The sequence below is a fragment of the Pan paniscus genome, chromosome 2 (genome assembly GCF_029289425.2).
Source record: "Pan paniscus chromosome 2, NHGRI_mPanPan1-v2.0_pri, whole genome shotgun sequence".
Classification (NCBI taxonomy): Eukaryota; Metazoa; Chordata; class Mammalia; order Primates; family Hominidae; genus Pan; species Pan paniscus.
This window is the reverse complement of record NC_085926.1, coordinates 109,896,739-109,914,408: the sequence shown is the minus strand read 5'-3', so window position 1 is coordinate 109,914,408 and position 17,670 is coordinate 109,896,739. Positions and strand designations below refer to the sequence as shown.

General features: G+C 40.1%; 1 protein-coding gene across 5 annotated transcripts in view; it reads right to left on the bottom strand.

The window, feature by feature from the left end:
* Positions 1–17,670, bottom strand: part of PHLDB2 (pleckstrin homology like domain family B member 2) — a 131,510-nt gene that overhangs the window by 61,448 nt on the left and 52,392 nt on the right. For all 5 annotated transcript variants that reach the window (XM_063602890.1, XM_055110270.3, XM_034957072.4 and 2 more), the window contains exon 3: positions 1,215–1,598. In XM_063602890.1, coding sequence (XP_063458960.1) covers positions 1,215–1,598 — 384 coding nt within the window. The remainder of the gene's footprint in view (positions 1–1,214; positions 1,599–17,670) is intronic.

The window sequence follows — 17,670 nt, the reverse complement described above, 5'->3', positions numbered from 1 at the left end:
AATAACAAAAGATTTTGGGGTTCTAAGTCCTGTACAAAAAGAAAAAGAAAAAAAAATTTAAAAGATTTTTCCTTAAACTCCATTTAACAAATCCTCAAAAGGATGACAATTTTAAACCAACATACAACCAGAAGACTAAATAGTACTTATGAGTACCAATAAATCTTAAACTCCTATATGCCCAAAAAATATAAATAAAGTCAAAATAAAGACTAGTTATGATAAAAGGCTCATCTGCTTACCACAAACAGCTCTTACTCCTCAGTAAAACACAAGAAAAATAAAACAATTTAAAAAATGGGTGAAGAACATGAATAAGTGGGTCAAAAAATACAAATAATAACTGAAAATATGAAAAGATCCCCAACTTGATGCATAATTAAAGAAAAGCAAATTAAACTTCTATCAATTTGGCTAATTGGAAAATTTTGACAATATGCAACCTTGGCAAGTGTATGGAGAACACTTGTGTTTATATGCACATATAAACTTAGTCAAAGTGTCACCTGGATATATAGACTCTTTTTTTAATATGGTCTTTTAGAAGTATGATTTGGAAATATTGAGTAAAGTGAAAAATACACAAACTCCTTGACCCAGCAATTCCACTTTTAGTAAGTGATCCCACAGACACATTTGCAGAATTGTGCAAATATATATATGCTACAATATTTGCTGCATATGGATTTTATTAGCAAAAAAAAAACCCTGAAAATAAATGGTAGTTGCAAACAAAAGAAGAGCAATTGGTCATTAAAAAGAATGAGGTAGAGCTGTGTATACTAATATGCAAGATGCCCAAGGCATTTAGTGAGGGAAAAAAAGTACAGAACACTGTGTGTGTGTCTGTCTGTCTATGCCTATAACAGATAGCCATATATACACAGAAAATATTAGGAAGGCAGGTAAGACAATTTTAGCACCAGTTTTACACCTGCTTATCACTCAGGTGTACAACCTGAAAGGGTGCAGGGAGAAGAGAAATGTGCTTTCTTTCTACTCTTCTGTGCTGCTACATTTTTTACAGTGCGAATTTGTTACTTTACAGTAAACACCCTAATTTGCTGCACCTTGCTCAGCTAATGACCTCTTAAATTGAAACTTCACTGAAAACATCCTGGATAATTAGCATGATAAAATCATCAGTTTCCATGCCAAAGCATATGCACAGCCCTAGACCTTAAATCCTAGTATCTTTGCTGGGGCAACATTACCTTTGGTAGGATACTTAGATAAGAGGACTCGCTGGAAGCTTTCGGAAAGGTGGAGGATGGTGGTGGAGGAGTCCGGGTGAGGTCGCTGAGTAGTTCATCATTCCTGGTGCTCCTGGGGGTAAAGAAGCTGGCACTGCTCTGACTGAGACTCCCACAGCTTGCCAAGTCTGCATCAGGGAGGGAGTCTTTCCGGTGGCACCTGTATCTTGTGTCAGGGCTCATGAGGGCTTCTTCAAACACAGACTCCTCATCAGAGAGCTGCAGCTTCTCAAGCTCCTTGTTGATTTTCTGCACATCTTCCACGGTGGTCCCAGTAGATAAGCGACTGTCAGGCTTTGTGTATTCAGCACAGAGACTGAGGATGGTCTCCAGACGCTGTCTCTCCTGGAACACAGGGAGGAGGGGGAGGTCAGTGGGTTTGTGAGAATGAACACTACTCCAAATAAAAAGACTGAAGAGGCTGGGACAACTGGTGCTTGCATTCCATACATAAACCCACAAACACTTGGCTGGTGATGATTTTCATAATCTTTGACGGATGCATTTAAAGATCCAGGTGAAATGGGGTTTAACAATGCCCAACTTTCCTCCCAAACTCAATTCTGGCTTCTACTCTCTCCCCTTTATTGGTATATCACAGGGCTGGCCCTAGCACACATCAGCACTCAGTAAGCCTTTTCATAACTTATGAATTCTCCAAGGTTTCTGAAGGGTGGGGTTAGGGAGAAAGACAAGGTCTTACTCTGTCCCAAAGGCTGGAGTGCAGTGGCACAATCATAGCTCACTTTATTTAACTCCTGGGCTCCAATGATCCTCCTGCCTCAGCCTCCCAAAAGTTGCTGAGATTACAGGCACATGCCATTGCACCAAATTCATTTTTTTTAAACCTCCATTTCCTATCTATCCTCCTTCAGCCTCTACTTATCTACCTTCAACAATATCTAGCTTTTTCATCACTACTGACTTAATACTTGTGCTTAAAATTAATTCTCTAACTTCCTAAATATTAACCTACTGTTAGACTACGTGCTAGACACACAAAGAGAAAAACAGCTACTTACTGAATCTTTTAATTTAAAAGACCTATGTCTTCAATTTTTTTTTCTTGAAAATTTTGAAAATTTTCTAAACTTTTTAATGCCTGGTCACCATATAAAGGTCTTTCTCTACTAATTTCTTATATAATTAAAATTATAAAAGAGATAGAATGTTGCACTAAAATGAAGAACATTTCACATGAAGTCCAGATACACACCGATGTAACTCAAATTCACAGGTCATTAAATCTTTGATTAATTTAGCTGGAAAATAAAATTTATTTTTAAAAAATCAATCCATAGGCCATTGATATCTATAACAGCACTGCAATCTTACCGGACTCCCCATGCAACAGGCAGATATCTATGATTTTGAACTTTAAGTAGGTTAATTATATAGTTTGTGAGCAACAGGATATAATTTACAAAATGCTTCTCTGCTTCTCATAAACCTAGACAGCATTGCTTGAGGTAGGAAATCTCAACATCTTTGCCTTTCACATTAATTCCAAGGCCAAAGTGAAAAAAGAACTAAAAACAAAAACCATCTATTGTGATCACATTTACCACACTGAGAAGAGGCTTCACACGCTCTCCATAGAAAAACATTTTCCAAACTGCTTATCAGCAATAAAGCAGAAAAATATTAAGCATCACTGGACTGCTGTTCTCATTTCAATTGCAGCTAATTTGTAAAGACAAACTTTACAAGACAATTAGCTCTTTATTAGTTGATGCTATTAACAAGTAGAAAAGTCAAATAGCAACAGACCAACATAACTCCTTAGGTTCCATTAAATACATTACTCAAATGACAAGACAGATATTTAAGGTGTATCTGACTTACATTTGCCCTCTAAAGTAATCCCCCAACAAAAAAGTAAAAGAGCAATAGCTTGATCAAAAGGACTAATAAACTCGTTCCTACAAGCTCGCACCTCCCTTTCACTGCCTGAACTTCTGGACTCCAGCTGCAGCTCCGTCCTCATGGCCTCTTCCCACGGCAGGCACTCATAGCTACACACTCTCATCTTGGGCTCTTCTGCACCCTATCCATCCAGGAGCCCTGGTACTTATTTATCTCTTCAGTTTCCACCAGCTGCCAAGCCCTGCCCACCTCAGCTTTATAGGGAGGAAGCAGGGGGGACATAGCCTTCATTGCCTTATTTTAAACTTCTCCAACAATCTGGAAAAGTCTACATGGGCATATGCAAAAACAACCTCCAAGAGCATATGTAAGGAGAGGGAGAGGGACAAGATGTTACATTTTACTTCTCAATAGCATCTATATTAGAGGCGAATCTCTGAAGAAAAGTTCTTTTTCTGCCACTTAGGTAATTAAGTTGAAGCATCTAAACTCAAGTCTTTCCTAATCTTTGTAGTATAACATGTATATATTACCCTTGGCATAAATATTTGGGATTATCTGAAAGTTGTCCATTTCCAATTACCTGGGCTCTAAGGTGTGGTGTTCAAAAGCATGAAAGATATTTCTGTCTAGCCTGGAATACATAGAAAAATTCCTCCCACATGGCCTTCCCAAAATAGTTTCTTTTTCTGCAGTGGTATTGCTTAATTCCAAAGGGAATAAATGATCCCAGCCTTAAGATGAATGCTATTTCAGACAGTGAAACGCAGTATTCAAAGGCTTGTGCACAGGAAGTTTGGTCTACTGGTATGTGTTTCTTTCTATTCTTATCACCCCATTCACAGCCAATCTGTCCAAGTTTGAATCACTGACACATGCAGCACTGCTGCCCACGAGTTTAAAAGAAAACCAGGTTGCACTGAGACACACTGGCCCTATAAAAGCTGCACTAAAGAGAAATAAACTGATGTCCAAGGTGCGTCAGAAGAAAGTCTGTAAGGCATTTCAGAAAGCATTACAGGAAGCCTTTTAAGGAAAACTCTGAACAGAAATTACTGTCATAAGATAATTCTCCCTTCAGCCTTCTGCACTCTGGAGTCTTCTTCCTTCCCATTCATCATGCCAATAGCCTGCAACCTGCATGACCCAAATCCAGAATGACCATTCCAGACCAGAACCTCTCAAGAATCAAAGAGGGCACTGTTACTAATTATGCTGGAACCTCAAATGCAAACTGGGATTGGTCCTGGCAAACTGTGATGTCTGTCCCCCTACTTAAAACCAAACTTTCTTTGAAGCTTCACCTAACAACCTGCTATTTAATAAGTCAAGAGGCTAGCTGCCCTCTGAGATTTCCAAATCCTACCCACCTTTCCAAACTAGGAATCTAGTGTTCATTCTCTTGAAAAGTCCAAGTACAGAGCCTACATACCTTAATGCTCCAAAATATCAGTGCTAAGAATTTAGAAAGTAGGTCATCTTGAATAAAATTATTTTACATATATTTTTTATTTTTTTCGCCCTTCCCATTTCTCCTTTTCTTCATCTCTATCTCCCACATATATCAAAGGAAGTGTTGAAGGAGACACAAGATTTTAGAAAGTATACATAAAGAAAATTGTGTGCAATTTTTCACTTAGAGGTTAAAGGGGAAAAAATGGTGATGGGCTAGGGGTATGTTTTTTGACCTCTGAGCTTTTTTCCATCTTCAGAGGACTGTGTCTGACATTGTTCCCACTGCAGATTCACAGCCCTCAGGAGAGGGTACATCCATCTCCTAAACCCATCCAAGGGCCCTTGTAACTAACACCAACCAGTGTAGGTCACAGGACGGTACACATACTGCATAAATACATACATTATGCAGAAAACCAACTGCTGACATTTAAGCACAGGTGTAATCTTTGCTAAAAACCTTTTGTTATAACCAGTATATTGGGTCATGTATTACTTAAAACAAAAGGTCAACCTTTAATTTTTAGATATAATTTAGTTGAAATGGGATTTTTTTTTTTTTTTTAGGAGGACCTATTATAACTGGTGTGACTTGACTTCTCTCTTCTATTAGCCCCAGGACTTCAATGTCTCCATAATCTTCAGTTCAACAAAGGTCTACTAACTTACTTATTGTCTAGTAACGTGCTGGGGATCCATAAATGAAAAAGGATGGCAAGATGAAAATTCTTTTCTTTTTTTCTGAGACAAAGTCTGTCAATGTCACCCAGGCTGGAGCACAGTGGTGCACTCAAAGCTCACTGCAAGCCTCGATCTCCTGGGCTCAAGGGATCCTCCCACCTCAGCCTCCAGAGTAGCGGGGACTCCAGGCATGCAACCTTGCCCAGTTAATTTTTTAATTTTTTGGAAGAAAGATGGCATCTTGCTATGTTGCACAGGCTGGTCTCAAGCTCCTGGACTCAAGCAATCTTCCTCTCACCTTGGCCTCTCACATGAGACACTGCACATAGCAAAGCATAGCATTTCTACCCTCAAATCTTTAATAGGAGGCACAAATAGGTGATCAGTTATAAAAGCAGTGATAACAGAAGTTTATAGACCACCTATGAGTTCACAGATGGGGAAACAGTACACAAAAATTACAGAAAAACAAATTTGAGTCCTCAAGGATAAATGTGAGTCTGTCTGGTCTACTGGGACAGTGGGGTGGGCAGGGCATTTCCATAAAAGCACCACAGAAGCAAAGGCATAAAGCTGTGGCATATCATGGTATGCTCAGAGATCAGCAACTAGTATGTGGCTAGAGAGATGGGGTCTTTTGGGGGAAGAGGAATGAGGTACCTGCACAGAAATGGGTCACATTTCTTCCTCTTAGGGATTACAACAGCCCTAAAGTAAGTTTTGGAAACCACAAGAGTCAGGAACCCTGGTCTGAGTGAGTGGTGGAATGAGAAAAGCTGGTGCTGACAGCAGGTATGCAGACTTCCCAGGATTCCATGTACAAATCCTCATGTTTCAATTAGGTAATGACAGAAAGGAGGGAAAACAGAAGCAATGGCTCAAAGTCTGTTATATGGGTCTGTCTGTTTTAGAGATAAATCCTTGAGGGTAGTAACTGGGCTATTACAATCAGTTCACCTCTTTCTGGACACAGGGTAAGATGGCTCCTCTCTTCCTCACCCTCAAACTGGATATGGCCCTCAGACTTGTACCGGCCAATGAAGTGTGAAAAGCAAGGTGTATCACTTCTGCATGAACAACAGCCAGGGCATGATTCATCACATGCCTTGCTCTAACATGGCAGAGTGGCTCTCCAGATTGGCTGCAGGTGTTGGCTCCATCAGGAAACGTGGAGCAGAGGCCTCTTTTAACCCACACTAGTCCTGGAGTGTAAGAAAGAAACAGACCTGTATTTAAGCCTTGGAGTTTTTTTTTTAATTTTATTAATGGACTTCTACATTATGACTAATAAACCATGTGCAATTTCAGGCAGAACACTTTTCCAAAACTTAGAGATGAGGGACTCAGGGATCCTACTAAAGAAAGCTCAGTTACTTATTGGGTAATAAATAATTTGTCTTTGCCCAAAGAGAGGTCTGACCTTTGCCATTGGCTTCTGGGAGATAATCTATGTCATACTCAGCTGCAGTGTCTTTGTTTAGGGTAGAGTGGGCCACATGTGATGATCTTAGGGTATAAGCTGGCCACTCCAGAAAGACCAATTATGTGATTTAGTGTGGGGGCCTTAAGTCATGGGTTATCAGCCAACCTGGAGACTGAAATTAACCATGTGGGAAACTGATCAATCAGTAATGCTTATGTGATGAAGTCTCAATAAAAACTATGGCAAAACCCCATCTCTACAAAAAATGCAAAAATTACCTGGGCGTGGTGGCTCATGCCTGTAGTCTCAGCTACTTGGAAGGCTAAGGCTGGAGGATCACTTGAGTCCAGGAGGCGGAGGTTGCAGTGAGCTGATACAGCACCACTGCACTCCAGCCTGAGAGACAGAGGGAGAACCTGTCTCAAAAAAACAAAACAGAAAAAAATAGCTGATCACGGTGGCTCACACCTGTAATCCCCAAACTTTGGAAGGTTGAGGTGTGTGGATCACCAGAGGTCAGGAGTTTTAGACCAGCCTAATATGGTTAAACCCTGTAACTACTAAAAATACAAAAATCAGCCGGGAGCGGTGGTGGGCGCCTGTAGTCCCAGCTACTTGGGAGGGTGAGAAAGGAGAATTGCTTGAACCCAGGAGGCAAAGGTTGCAGTGAGCCCAGTCGTGCTACTACACTCCAACTTGGGCAACAAAGCAAGACTCTCTCTCAAAAAACAAATAAACAACAAAAAACTGTGGGTACTACAGCTTGGGTAAGCCTCCCTGTCATGTGCACACTATCACCTACCAATGCTTAATGCTGGTAGAGTAACACTTTCTGACCTACAGGAAAAGGACATGCAAGTGTTGCCTTTGGAAATCTTTGGACTCTGCCCTGTGCGTGTCTTTCTTTGGCTAATCTTTATCTGTATCCTTTCCCTATAGTGAATCGTAACTGTGCTTATCATAGCTGTCAATGGGTTCTGTGAGTCTTTCTAGTGAATTATCGAATCTGAGGGTGGTCTAGGAAACCCCAGAACTTGCGGTTGGTGTCAGATGTGGGGAAAATCTTGTGTGGAGACACTGCTCTTCAGACTTTTCACTGGCTTTCACATTTACACAAACATTGCCTTAGTATTGTTTTTATCAGTTTAGGACAAATGATCTCATTTGTATATAAAAGTGAGGGGTTTTTATCATTTGGTTTTACAAATTATCTTTATGGAAGTCAGTTCAATATCTAGCTTCTTAGCCACACATTATTTTATTTTATACACTGGCTGGGAAGTCTGCCTTCAGGCTTGTGGTCAGGAAAACACTTTACTCTGCCACCCTTAGTTTAAATAGCATGTGCATGTATGCGTGCACCATCAGTAGGGCTGAGCTGGAAAGAGGAAACAAAAGTGTAATGCCTTTGTATGACTGTGTCTGCTCTGGAGGCAACTGTAAGTTATTGGAGAATGTGACAGCCACTAACTGACCAACATTTGTTATGTGCAGATTACTACTGATATTTTGTATGCTAATGCCTATTCTCCCAAAGAATAATAGATAACTGTACTGAGAGTGAGACATATGTGAATAACTAGGACAGCATTTACCAGTCATTGATTTTTCAATACCCACTTCTCAAACATGCTCAATACACTTACATACACAAACACACTGCCTAAGGAGACCAAGGCCATTCTGCTTAAATTCCCTAGACTTCCCTCTTCTATCTTTGTCTATCTAGTCCTCCTTTCATCAATGTACTATAGTGGCTAAATGCATGAACTCTGGAGCCAGACCACTTAGGTCTGAATCTGGGTTCTGCAGCTACCTGTGTGACCCTGGCCAAGCTATTTAGCTTCTTTGTGTCTCGGTTTCCTCAAGTATAAACCAGAATTACTAGAATATCTACCTTATTGGGTTATCATAAGGATTTATATATATGAATGTATACAGTTATGTGTTGCTTAACAATGGGGATATGTTCTAAGAAATGCAAGGTTAGGCTATTTCATTTTTGTGCAAACATCAGGGTGTACTTACTCAAACCTATATAGTATTAGCCTACTACACACCTAGCCTATATTGTAATAGTTTATTGCGCCTAGGCTACAAACTTGCAAAGCATGTTACTGCACTGAACGTTGTAGGCAATTGTAACACCATGGTAAGTACTTGTGTATCTAAACATACCTAAACATAGAAAGTACACTAAAAATATGGTATTACAATCGTATAGGACCACTATCATATTTGTGGTCCATCATTGACCAAAATAAAATATCTGCACACGTAACGACATTCCAGTCAACAAGGTGCTACATATACAAAGGTAGTCCCATAAAATTATAATGGGTGTCATCTTCCATTCTCTAACCTGAAAAACGTAAAGGAAAAAAAAAGATTATAATGGAGCTCAAAAATTCCTATTTTTTAATGACATAATAGCTGTTGTAACATAATATGTTGCAACATATTACTCATGTGTTTGCTGCGATGCTGATATAAACAAACCTACAGCAAAACATGTTGAGGAATCCCTAGCTTACCCATGGGGTGACCCTCCCAAAGGTAGCTCAGACTTTTAAGGTAGGGTGTGGTGGCTCACGCCTATAATCTCAGCACTTTGGGAGACCAAGGCGGTGGATCACTTGGGGACAGGAGTTCGAGACCAGCCTGGTCAACATGGTGAAACCCTGTCTCTACTAAAAATACAAAAATTAGCTGGGTGAGGTGGCACGCACCTGTAGTCCCAGCTACTTGGGAGGCTGAGGTGGGAGGATCACTTGAGCCTGGGAGGCAGAGACTACAGTGAGCCGAGATCACACCACTGCACTCCAGCCTGTGTGACAATGAGACACTGTCTCAAATAAATAAATAAATAAATGACTTAAAAAAACAAAAAACAGAAAGCCAATCTCTTGACACATTACATCAGACCCCAACTGAAAGGGTTACTGTCTACTTTAGAATTCTTACACTTTTAAATGATTCCCACCTATCCCCAGAACAAAATAGTAGTCAACAGCAGTTAGCTAAAACTCACTGAGTGCTTGCTGGGTGCCAGACACAATCCCCACCTGTATTTTAATTTTTAATTTTCATGACTTTGTGGGGTGTGGTTTTATTCTAATCCCCATTTAACAGATAAGGAAAGTGAGGCACAGAGAGACTTAGTAACCTAATTAGAGGGCCCGCTCTCATGCAACTAGTGGCCAGTGTGAATAGGAAAAATCATTGCCGTTATCTTTCATAATACACTTTTGCAAGATGATGAAATCATCTAACAATGCATTTCTCAGCAACACATTCCCATCATTAAGCAATGCATGACTGTTCATCTATGACACTTAGAAGGGTGTCTGGGACAAAGTAAACAGCATAAGCATTAGCTCAGTTATCTGAGGAGAGTCTCTCAGTCTTTCCAAGAGGAAGCCCTCTGCCTGCACCACTGCACCTTGTTCCCACTGTCCTGTGGCTTTGCTCTATTGATTATCCCTTCTCCTACACCTTTCCCTCTCTATTGACTCCTCCTCTGTCTGAAAATGTACTCAAGTCCCTCCCTCCCCTCGAAATAAACAAAAAGCCATCTTGATCAGATTATCCAGTAGATCTACTTTTCTACTTCCCTACTTCCCCTTTCACACCCACCACACCCACACTCCCAATCTCCAAGAAGCTGCTAATGCTCAGCACTTCCATCTCCACTCATTCCCAGAGCTTTGCAATCTGGGGCAGCATGCTCCTGCCTTTATGCAGACTGGACATCCCGAATGAGAAGGGGCATTTCGCACTTTCCCCAGGAAAATTAGGAGTAAAATGACCAGAAATAGGCAAAGTGCTTAAAAATAAAGATATCAGGACTACAGGAGGCTCAGTACCTCTCTGTCATCTTATATTTTAATGATTTGTGGAATAACTTGACTTCTTACCTCCACAGAACCCTTGGACTTTTTTTTTTTTTTTTTTTTTTGAGACAGGGTTTCGCTCTGTCACCCAGGCTATAGTGCAGCGTTGCAATCTTGGCTCATTGCAACCCCCACCTCTTGGGTCCAAGCAATTCTCCCACCTCAGCCTCCCGAGTAGCTGGGATTATAGGTGCCTGCCACCACACCCGACTAATTTTTGTATTTTTAGTAGAAATGGGGTTTTGCCATGTTGGCCAGGCTGGTCTCGAACTCCTCACCTCAAGTGATCTGCCCGCCTCGGCCTCCCAAAAGTGCTGGGATTACAGGTGTGGGCCACTGTGTCCAGCTGGACTTTAAGAGCAGAATCTGTATTTCAGCTTAAGTAGAAAGAACATAGAGTTGGATTTGAAGTTCTGGCACTTATCAGACCTATAACACAGTTATTATTTTTTTAAATTAAGTTCAACCTTTCAAGCCTCAATTACATGGTCTATAAAACAGAGATGAGTAGATTAGTGCCTCCCCTTGGGATCTTGGAAGAATTCAGTAAAGAAATGTGTGTGCGAACATGTGATAGACTATGTGCTTTCAAGTCTAAAGGTGGTGCCAGTCTTGTAGTAGGTGCTCACTCTTTGTCAGTCATGGTTAAGGCGGTTTCTGTCAAAAGCGTGAAGTGAACTAGATAATTATCTTGTAGACTCTGAAGAACCATCTCTAATACTGATTAACAAGCACGCCTAAAAACTAGACCCAATTATTTTCAGGGAAAGGAAATACAGGAAAAATACGTTGTTATGCAGCCAAATGTCTCCCTGAAAAATCTGTGGGGTTTCTTTGGCTATCTAGAAGGACACAAAATTCCCTCAAGGCCACCAACTCCCTGCCCTGTGGTCCACCTGCCTCTGCCCCTGGCAACAGAGCTCTGCCCAGTTGCCATAGTAACCTGGGGAGAAAGGCATCTTGTCATTTGGTCCTCCCATGCTCACCACTACAGAGCAACACATTAAGTATAGTGGAGTCGCTTCTAGAAAGAACTACCCTCCAAAAAATCCATTGTCTTATTAAGGACACATACTTCACCCTTGACATAAAACCCAGGCTTCTCTTCACATTGCCCTGGCTCCACGCTAAACTTCAGAGAAACAGGTGTCCCCCCCTTACTGAGGGCATGCATCATTCAAATACCTGAGGAACTTTCTCATATCCTGCCTTACTCATACTTAGAAGAAGAAATTTCGTTCTTTCAATCTTATCTCATGAACCAATTCCTCACCTGTGTTTTTAAAAATTACTATCACAAAAAAATAAATACAAATAAAAATTATGATTACTCAGAAGTCTCTCTAAACCTATTGTGGTTTGGTAGCTTTCCAACTAAAAAATAAATAAAATAAAAACTGAATAAATTGCCAGGACTGGTGGCTCACACCGATAATCCCAGCACTTTGGGAGGCCAAGGTAGGGGATCACTTGAGGCCAGGAGTTAGAGACTAGCCTGGGCAACACGGTGAAATGCCATCTCTACAGAAAATACAAAAATTAGCTGAGCATGGTGGCTCACGCCTGTAGTCCCAGCTACTCAGGAGGCCAAGGCAGGAGGACTACTTGAGCTGGGGAGGCGGAGGTTGCACTGAACTGTGACCACACCACTGCACTCCAGCCTGGGTGACAGAGGGAGACCCCCGCCTCAAAGAAAAAAAAACTGAATAAATATTTACTGTTACTTGCCTGTGTCAACATTTCCCTCAAACCCACTTGCCTCTACTACTATTTCTGGCTATGTGCCTGTTTTATTTGTACTTTAAAAATAGATATAAATATAAATTAAGTATATATTTAATTACTAACATATGCTAAAGTAATGTTTATTTATTTTTATTTTCTTCCTTTTTGAGACAGCGTCTTGCACTGTCACCCAGGCTACAGTGCAATAATGTGATCATGGCTCACTGTAGCCTCAATCTCCTGGGCTCAAGTGATCCTCCCACCTTGGCCTCCCAAAGTGCTGGCATTTACAGGCATGAGCTACCATGCCCAGCCTATTTTGATTTTCATTTACATTAAACATATTCTTAAGTAATATAACTTGATTTAATTAATCCTATTAACTTTTTGGCCAATGACGTTTTCCTGACTTGTTTTTTCCACCTCAGCATTTTGTTAGGCAGATGCAAGTAAATCTCTGACCACAATTACCATTTATCTAGGATCCTCTATATTTTAGACCTTTTCCTGATGACTTTTTGCACTTTCTACTTAAAATCAACCAGCAGATGGGTGGGTTATGAAATGTTTTACTTTTAAAAAATATTAAGGTTGGAGGTGAACTATTCTTAAAAGACAAAAATATATCATTTTAAAGAAAATGCCCATTATGAATGACTCCAAAATATTCAAAGGAGAAAACAGTGTATTTCTCCCTATTGACTGAAAAAAACCGGCCATAAGTCAAAGAAATTCATGTGATCCGTATCATCATAATTTCCATACAGCATCTATGAAAAACATGCCAGATGTTTTTCTTACATAGACAGTGTTCCAGAAGGAAGTCTGCACAGTGCCTGAGCCCATTCTGTTAAAGAAATTATGCTATTGCTCTTCACCATTAAAGAAAACACAACAAAATCTAATCATACTGTCATCTCTTTACATTTTCACTTTAGCTTGATCAAGTTCCAGAAGATCTTGTTTGCTTCTTCTGAAAGACTATAGTCTATAAAACACAATCCATTAAAATACTTTAGTTCAATCAAAATAAGTATATGAGAGGTATAAAAACCTTTAAATCCTGATGTTTGAAAACATATCCTATCCTTTAAAAAATAAGATTTTTTTTTAATGCATAAAGAAACCAGTGGGTAAAGAACTAGGAAAGTCTGCATGTAAAAAACGACAGTAGACTACAACATAACAACTGAAAGTACTATAATACAATTATTTTTGAGTCATATCACACAAAAATATTATGTGTTAATTTTTTTTTTTTTTTGAGACAGAGTCTCACTCTGTCACCCAGACTGGAGTGCAATGGTGCGATCTTGGCTCACTGCAACCTCCAGCATCCGGGTTCAAGTGATTTTCCTGCCTCAGCCTCCTGAGTAGCTGGGACCACAGGCATGTGCCACCACGTCTGGCTAATTTTTTTGTATTTTTAGTAGAGATGGGGTTTCACTGTGTTAGCCAGGATGGTCTCGATCTCCTGACCTCGTGATTCGCCCGCCTCGGCCTCCCAAACTGCTAGGATGACAGGCGTGAGCCACCGAGCCTGGCCTGTGTTAAAATTTTAAAAGCATGTCACAAAGTTTTATGTAGAGAAATGCAAAAGAGGGCTGGGCACAGTGGCTCACGCCTGTGATCCCAGCACATCAGGAGGCTGAGGCAGGAGGATCGCTTGAAGCCAGCCTCATCAACATAGAGAGACCCCATTTCTATAAAAAAGAAAAAAAAAAGCAAAACAAACAATGGCATGTCTTCTTTCTAAATCTGAGAATAGTGTTAAGAAAGTAACTACAGGCATATCTCATTTTACTGCATTTTGCTTTATTGCGCTCTGCAGATAGTGCATTTTTTACAAAGTGATTTGTGGAAACCCTGCAGCGAGCAAGTCTATTAGCACATTTTTCCAATAGTATGTGCTCACTTCATGTCTCTGCGTCACATTCTGGTAATTCTTACAATATTTCAAACTTTTTCATTATCATCACATCTGTTATGATGATCTGATCAGTGATCTTTGACATTACTATTGTAATAGTTTTGGACACCACAAACCATGCCCATATAAGACAGCAAACTTAATTTAATAAATGTTGTACTTGTTCTAACCGCTCCATCAACAGGCCATTTCCCTGTCTCTCTCCCTCTCTTCAGGCCTCCCATTCCCTAAGACACAATATTGAAATTAGGCCAATTAATAACCTTTTGATAGCCTCTAAGTGTTCAACTGAAAGAGTTACAGATCTCACACTTTAAAGCAAAAGCCAGAAACGATTAAGCTTTGAGAGAAAGGCATGCCAAAAATGAGATAGGCCAAAAGTGAGCTCTCTTGTACCAATTAGCCAAGTTGTAAATGCAAAAGAGAAGTTCTTGAAGGAAATTAAAGGTGATTCTTCACGCACAAATGATAAGAAAGTGAAACAGCCTTACTGCTGATGTAAAGAAAGTTTTAGTGGTCAAAATAGATCAAACACTTCCTTAGGCCAACCTAATCCAGAGCAAGGCCCTAACTCTCTTCAGTTCTATGAAGGCTAAATGAGGTGAAGAAGCTGCAGAAGAAAAATCTGTAACTAGCAGAGGCTGGGTCATGAGGTTTAAGGAAAGACATTGTCTCCATAACATAAAAGTGCAAAGTGAAACAGAATATGCTGAAGTAGAAGGTGCAGCAAGTCAATTGGGAAGATCTAAGATAATTGATGAAGGTGGTTACATGAAACAACAGGTTTTCAGCTGGGCCAGTGGCTCACTCCTGTAATCCCAGCACTTTGGGAGGCCTAGGCGAGAGGATCACTTGAGGCCAGGAGCTCAATACCAGCCTGGGCCACAATTAATCAACAAACAAACAACAAACAAACAACGTACACAAAACAGCTTTATATTGGAAGAAGATGCCATCTAGGACTTACAAAGCTAGAGAGAAGTCAATGCCTGGCTTCAAATATTCAAAGGATAGGTTGACTCTGTTTTTAGGAGCTAAAGTCAGCTGCTAACTTTAAGTTGAAACCAATGCTCATTGACCATTCCAAAAATACCAAGGCCCTTAAGAATTATGCTAAATCTATTTTGCCTGTGCTCTGTAAGTGGCGCGACAAAGCCTAGATGACACCACATCTGTTTATACCATGGTTTACTGAATATTTTAAGCCCACTGTTGAGATCTACTGCTCAGGGGAAAAAAAATTCCTTTAAAAATATTACTGCTTGGGGGAAGTGGGGGAGAGCATCAGGAAAAATAGCTAAATGCATGCCAGGCTTAATACCTAGGTGATGGGTTGATAGGTGCAGCAAACCATCATGGCATATGTTTACCTATGTAATAATTCTGCACATTATACACATGTATCCCAGAACTTAAAATAAATTTAAAAATATATGAATAAAATTACTGCTCCCTGACAACACACCTAGTCACTCAAGAGCTCTGATAAAGATTCACAAGGAAAATAAATGTTGTTTTCATGCCTGATAACACAATATCCATTTTACATCCCATGGGGTAATTTTGGCTTTCAAGTCTTTTTATTTTAAACATATACTCTGTAAGGCTATAGTTGCCATAGGTAGTGATTCTTCTGATAGAGCTGAGCAAAGCCAATCGAAAAACCACCTGGAAAGAATTCACCATTTTCGATGCCATTAAATACATTTTGGTTCAGAAGAGGAGGTATTGACATTTTTATCAACATGAACGAGAGTTTGGAAGAAGTTGATTCCAGTCCTTATGGATGACTTTGAGGGGTTTAAGACTTCAGTGGAAGAAGTAACTGCAGATGTGATAGAAACAGCAAAAGAACTATAACTAAATGTGGAACCTGAAGATGTGAATGAATTGCTGAAATCTCATGATAAAACTTGAACTGATGAGGAATTGCTTCATATGGATGAGTGAAGAAAACGGTTTCTCGAGATGGAAACTACTCCTGGTAAAGGCGCTGTTAACGTTTTTGAAATGACAACAAAGGATTTAGAATATTACATGAGCTTAATTGATAAAGCAGTGGCAGAGACTGAGAGGACTGATTCCAATTCTGAAAAAAGTTCTACTGTGGGTAAAGCGCAACCAAACAGCGTTGCATGCTGCAGAGGAATCTTTTGTGAAAGGAAGAGTTGAATCAATGTGACAAACTTCATTGTTATCTTATTTTAAAAAATTGCTGGCTGGGTGCGGTGGCTCACACCTGTAATACCAGCACTTTGGAAGGCTGAAGTGGGCGGGTCACTTGAGGTCAGGAGTTCGAGACGAGCCTGGCCAACATGGTGAAACCGTGTCTCTATCAAAAATGTAAAAAAATAGCTGGGTGTGGCGGCTGGTGCCTGTAATCCCAGCTGCTTGGGAGGCTGAAGCAAGAGAATCACTTGATGTCAGGAGGCAGAGGTGCAGCAGTGAGCCAAGATCACACCACTGCACTCCAGCCTGGGAGACAGAGCAAGACACACACACACACACACACACACACACACACACACACACACAGCCACTCCAACCTTCAAGAACCACCAGCTTGTTCAGTCAGCAGCCATCAACATCAAGACAAAACCCTCCACTAGCAAAAAGATTACAACTCACTGAAGGCTCATATAATTGTTAGTATTTTTTTAAGCAATAAAGTATTTTTAAATTAAGGTATGTACATTTTTATACATAATGCTGTTGCATACTTAATATATTACAGTATAGTGTAAACATAACTTTAATATGCACTGGGAAACCAAAAAATTTGCGTCACTTGCTTTATTATGATGTTCGCCTTCTTGCGGTGGTCTGGAACCAAACCCACAATATCTCAGAGGTATGCCTGAATATTTTCCTTTCTCCCAAGACAACTTGTAAATTGAAATCTCTGCCTAAGATGATTTAGGCCTTGGTCTTCGTGATCTGATGGAAAAGATGACCTTTCATAGCTTCAGCTTGTTATTCTATAATCAGAATGAAAGAATAATCACCATATGAGAAATTTGTTCCTCTTAATTCTACTCAGCATTTTCCTAAAATTCTGTTTTTTCTCAAAATCCAAATTATAACCCCAGAGCTGGGATATGGTCTTAGCAATTTTGAATAAGAAATACCAATTTATCCAAACCAAAAATTTTCAACCTGCAGTCATTAGACTTCACCAGAGCAAAGCTTTTGGCTATTTGCAACTTTAGGAAACTAATCTCACTGACTTCAGCTTCAGGGAAGATGAATTAGACATACTTTACCCTATTTCTCCCACTAAGTATAACTCAGAACCCTGTACATTATATGGGGAAAAAAACAGAAGACTCTGAAAGGTGGAAAAAGGCAGACTGGGGACCCAACGAAACACACAGAAGTGTGTCTCTGGGATTTCCCTTTGCCTCATGTATCCTAGTCTTAAACCTGATGAACCAGTGACTGCAA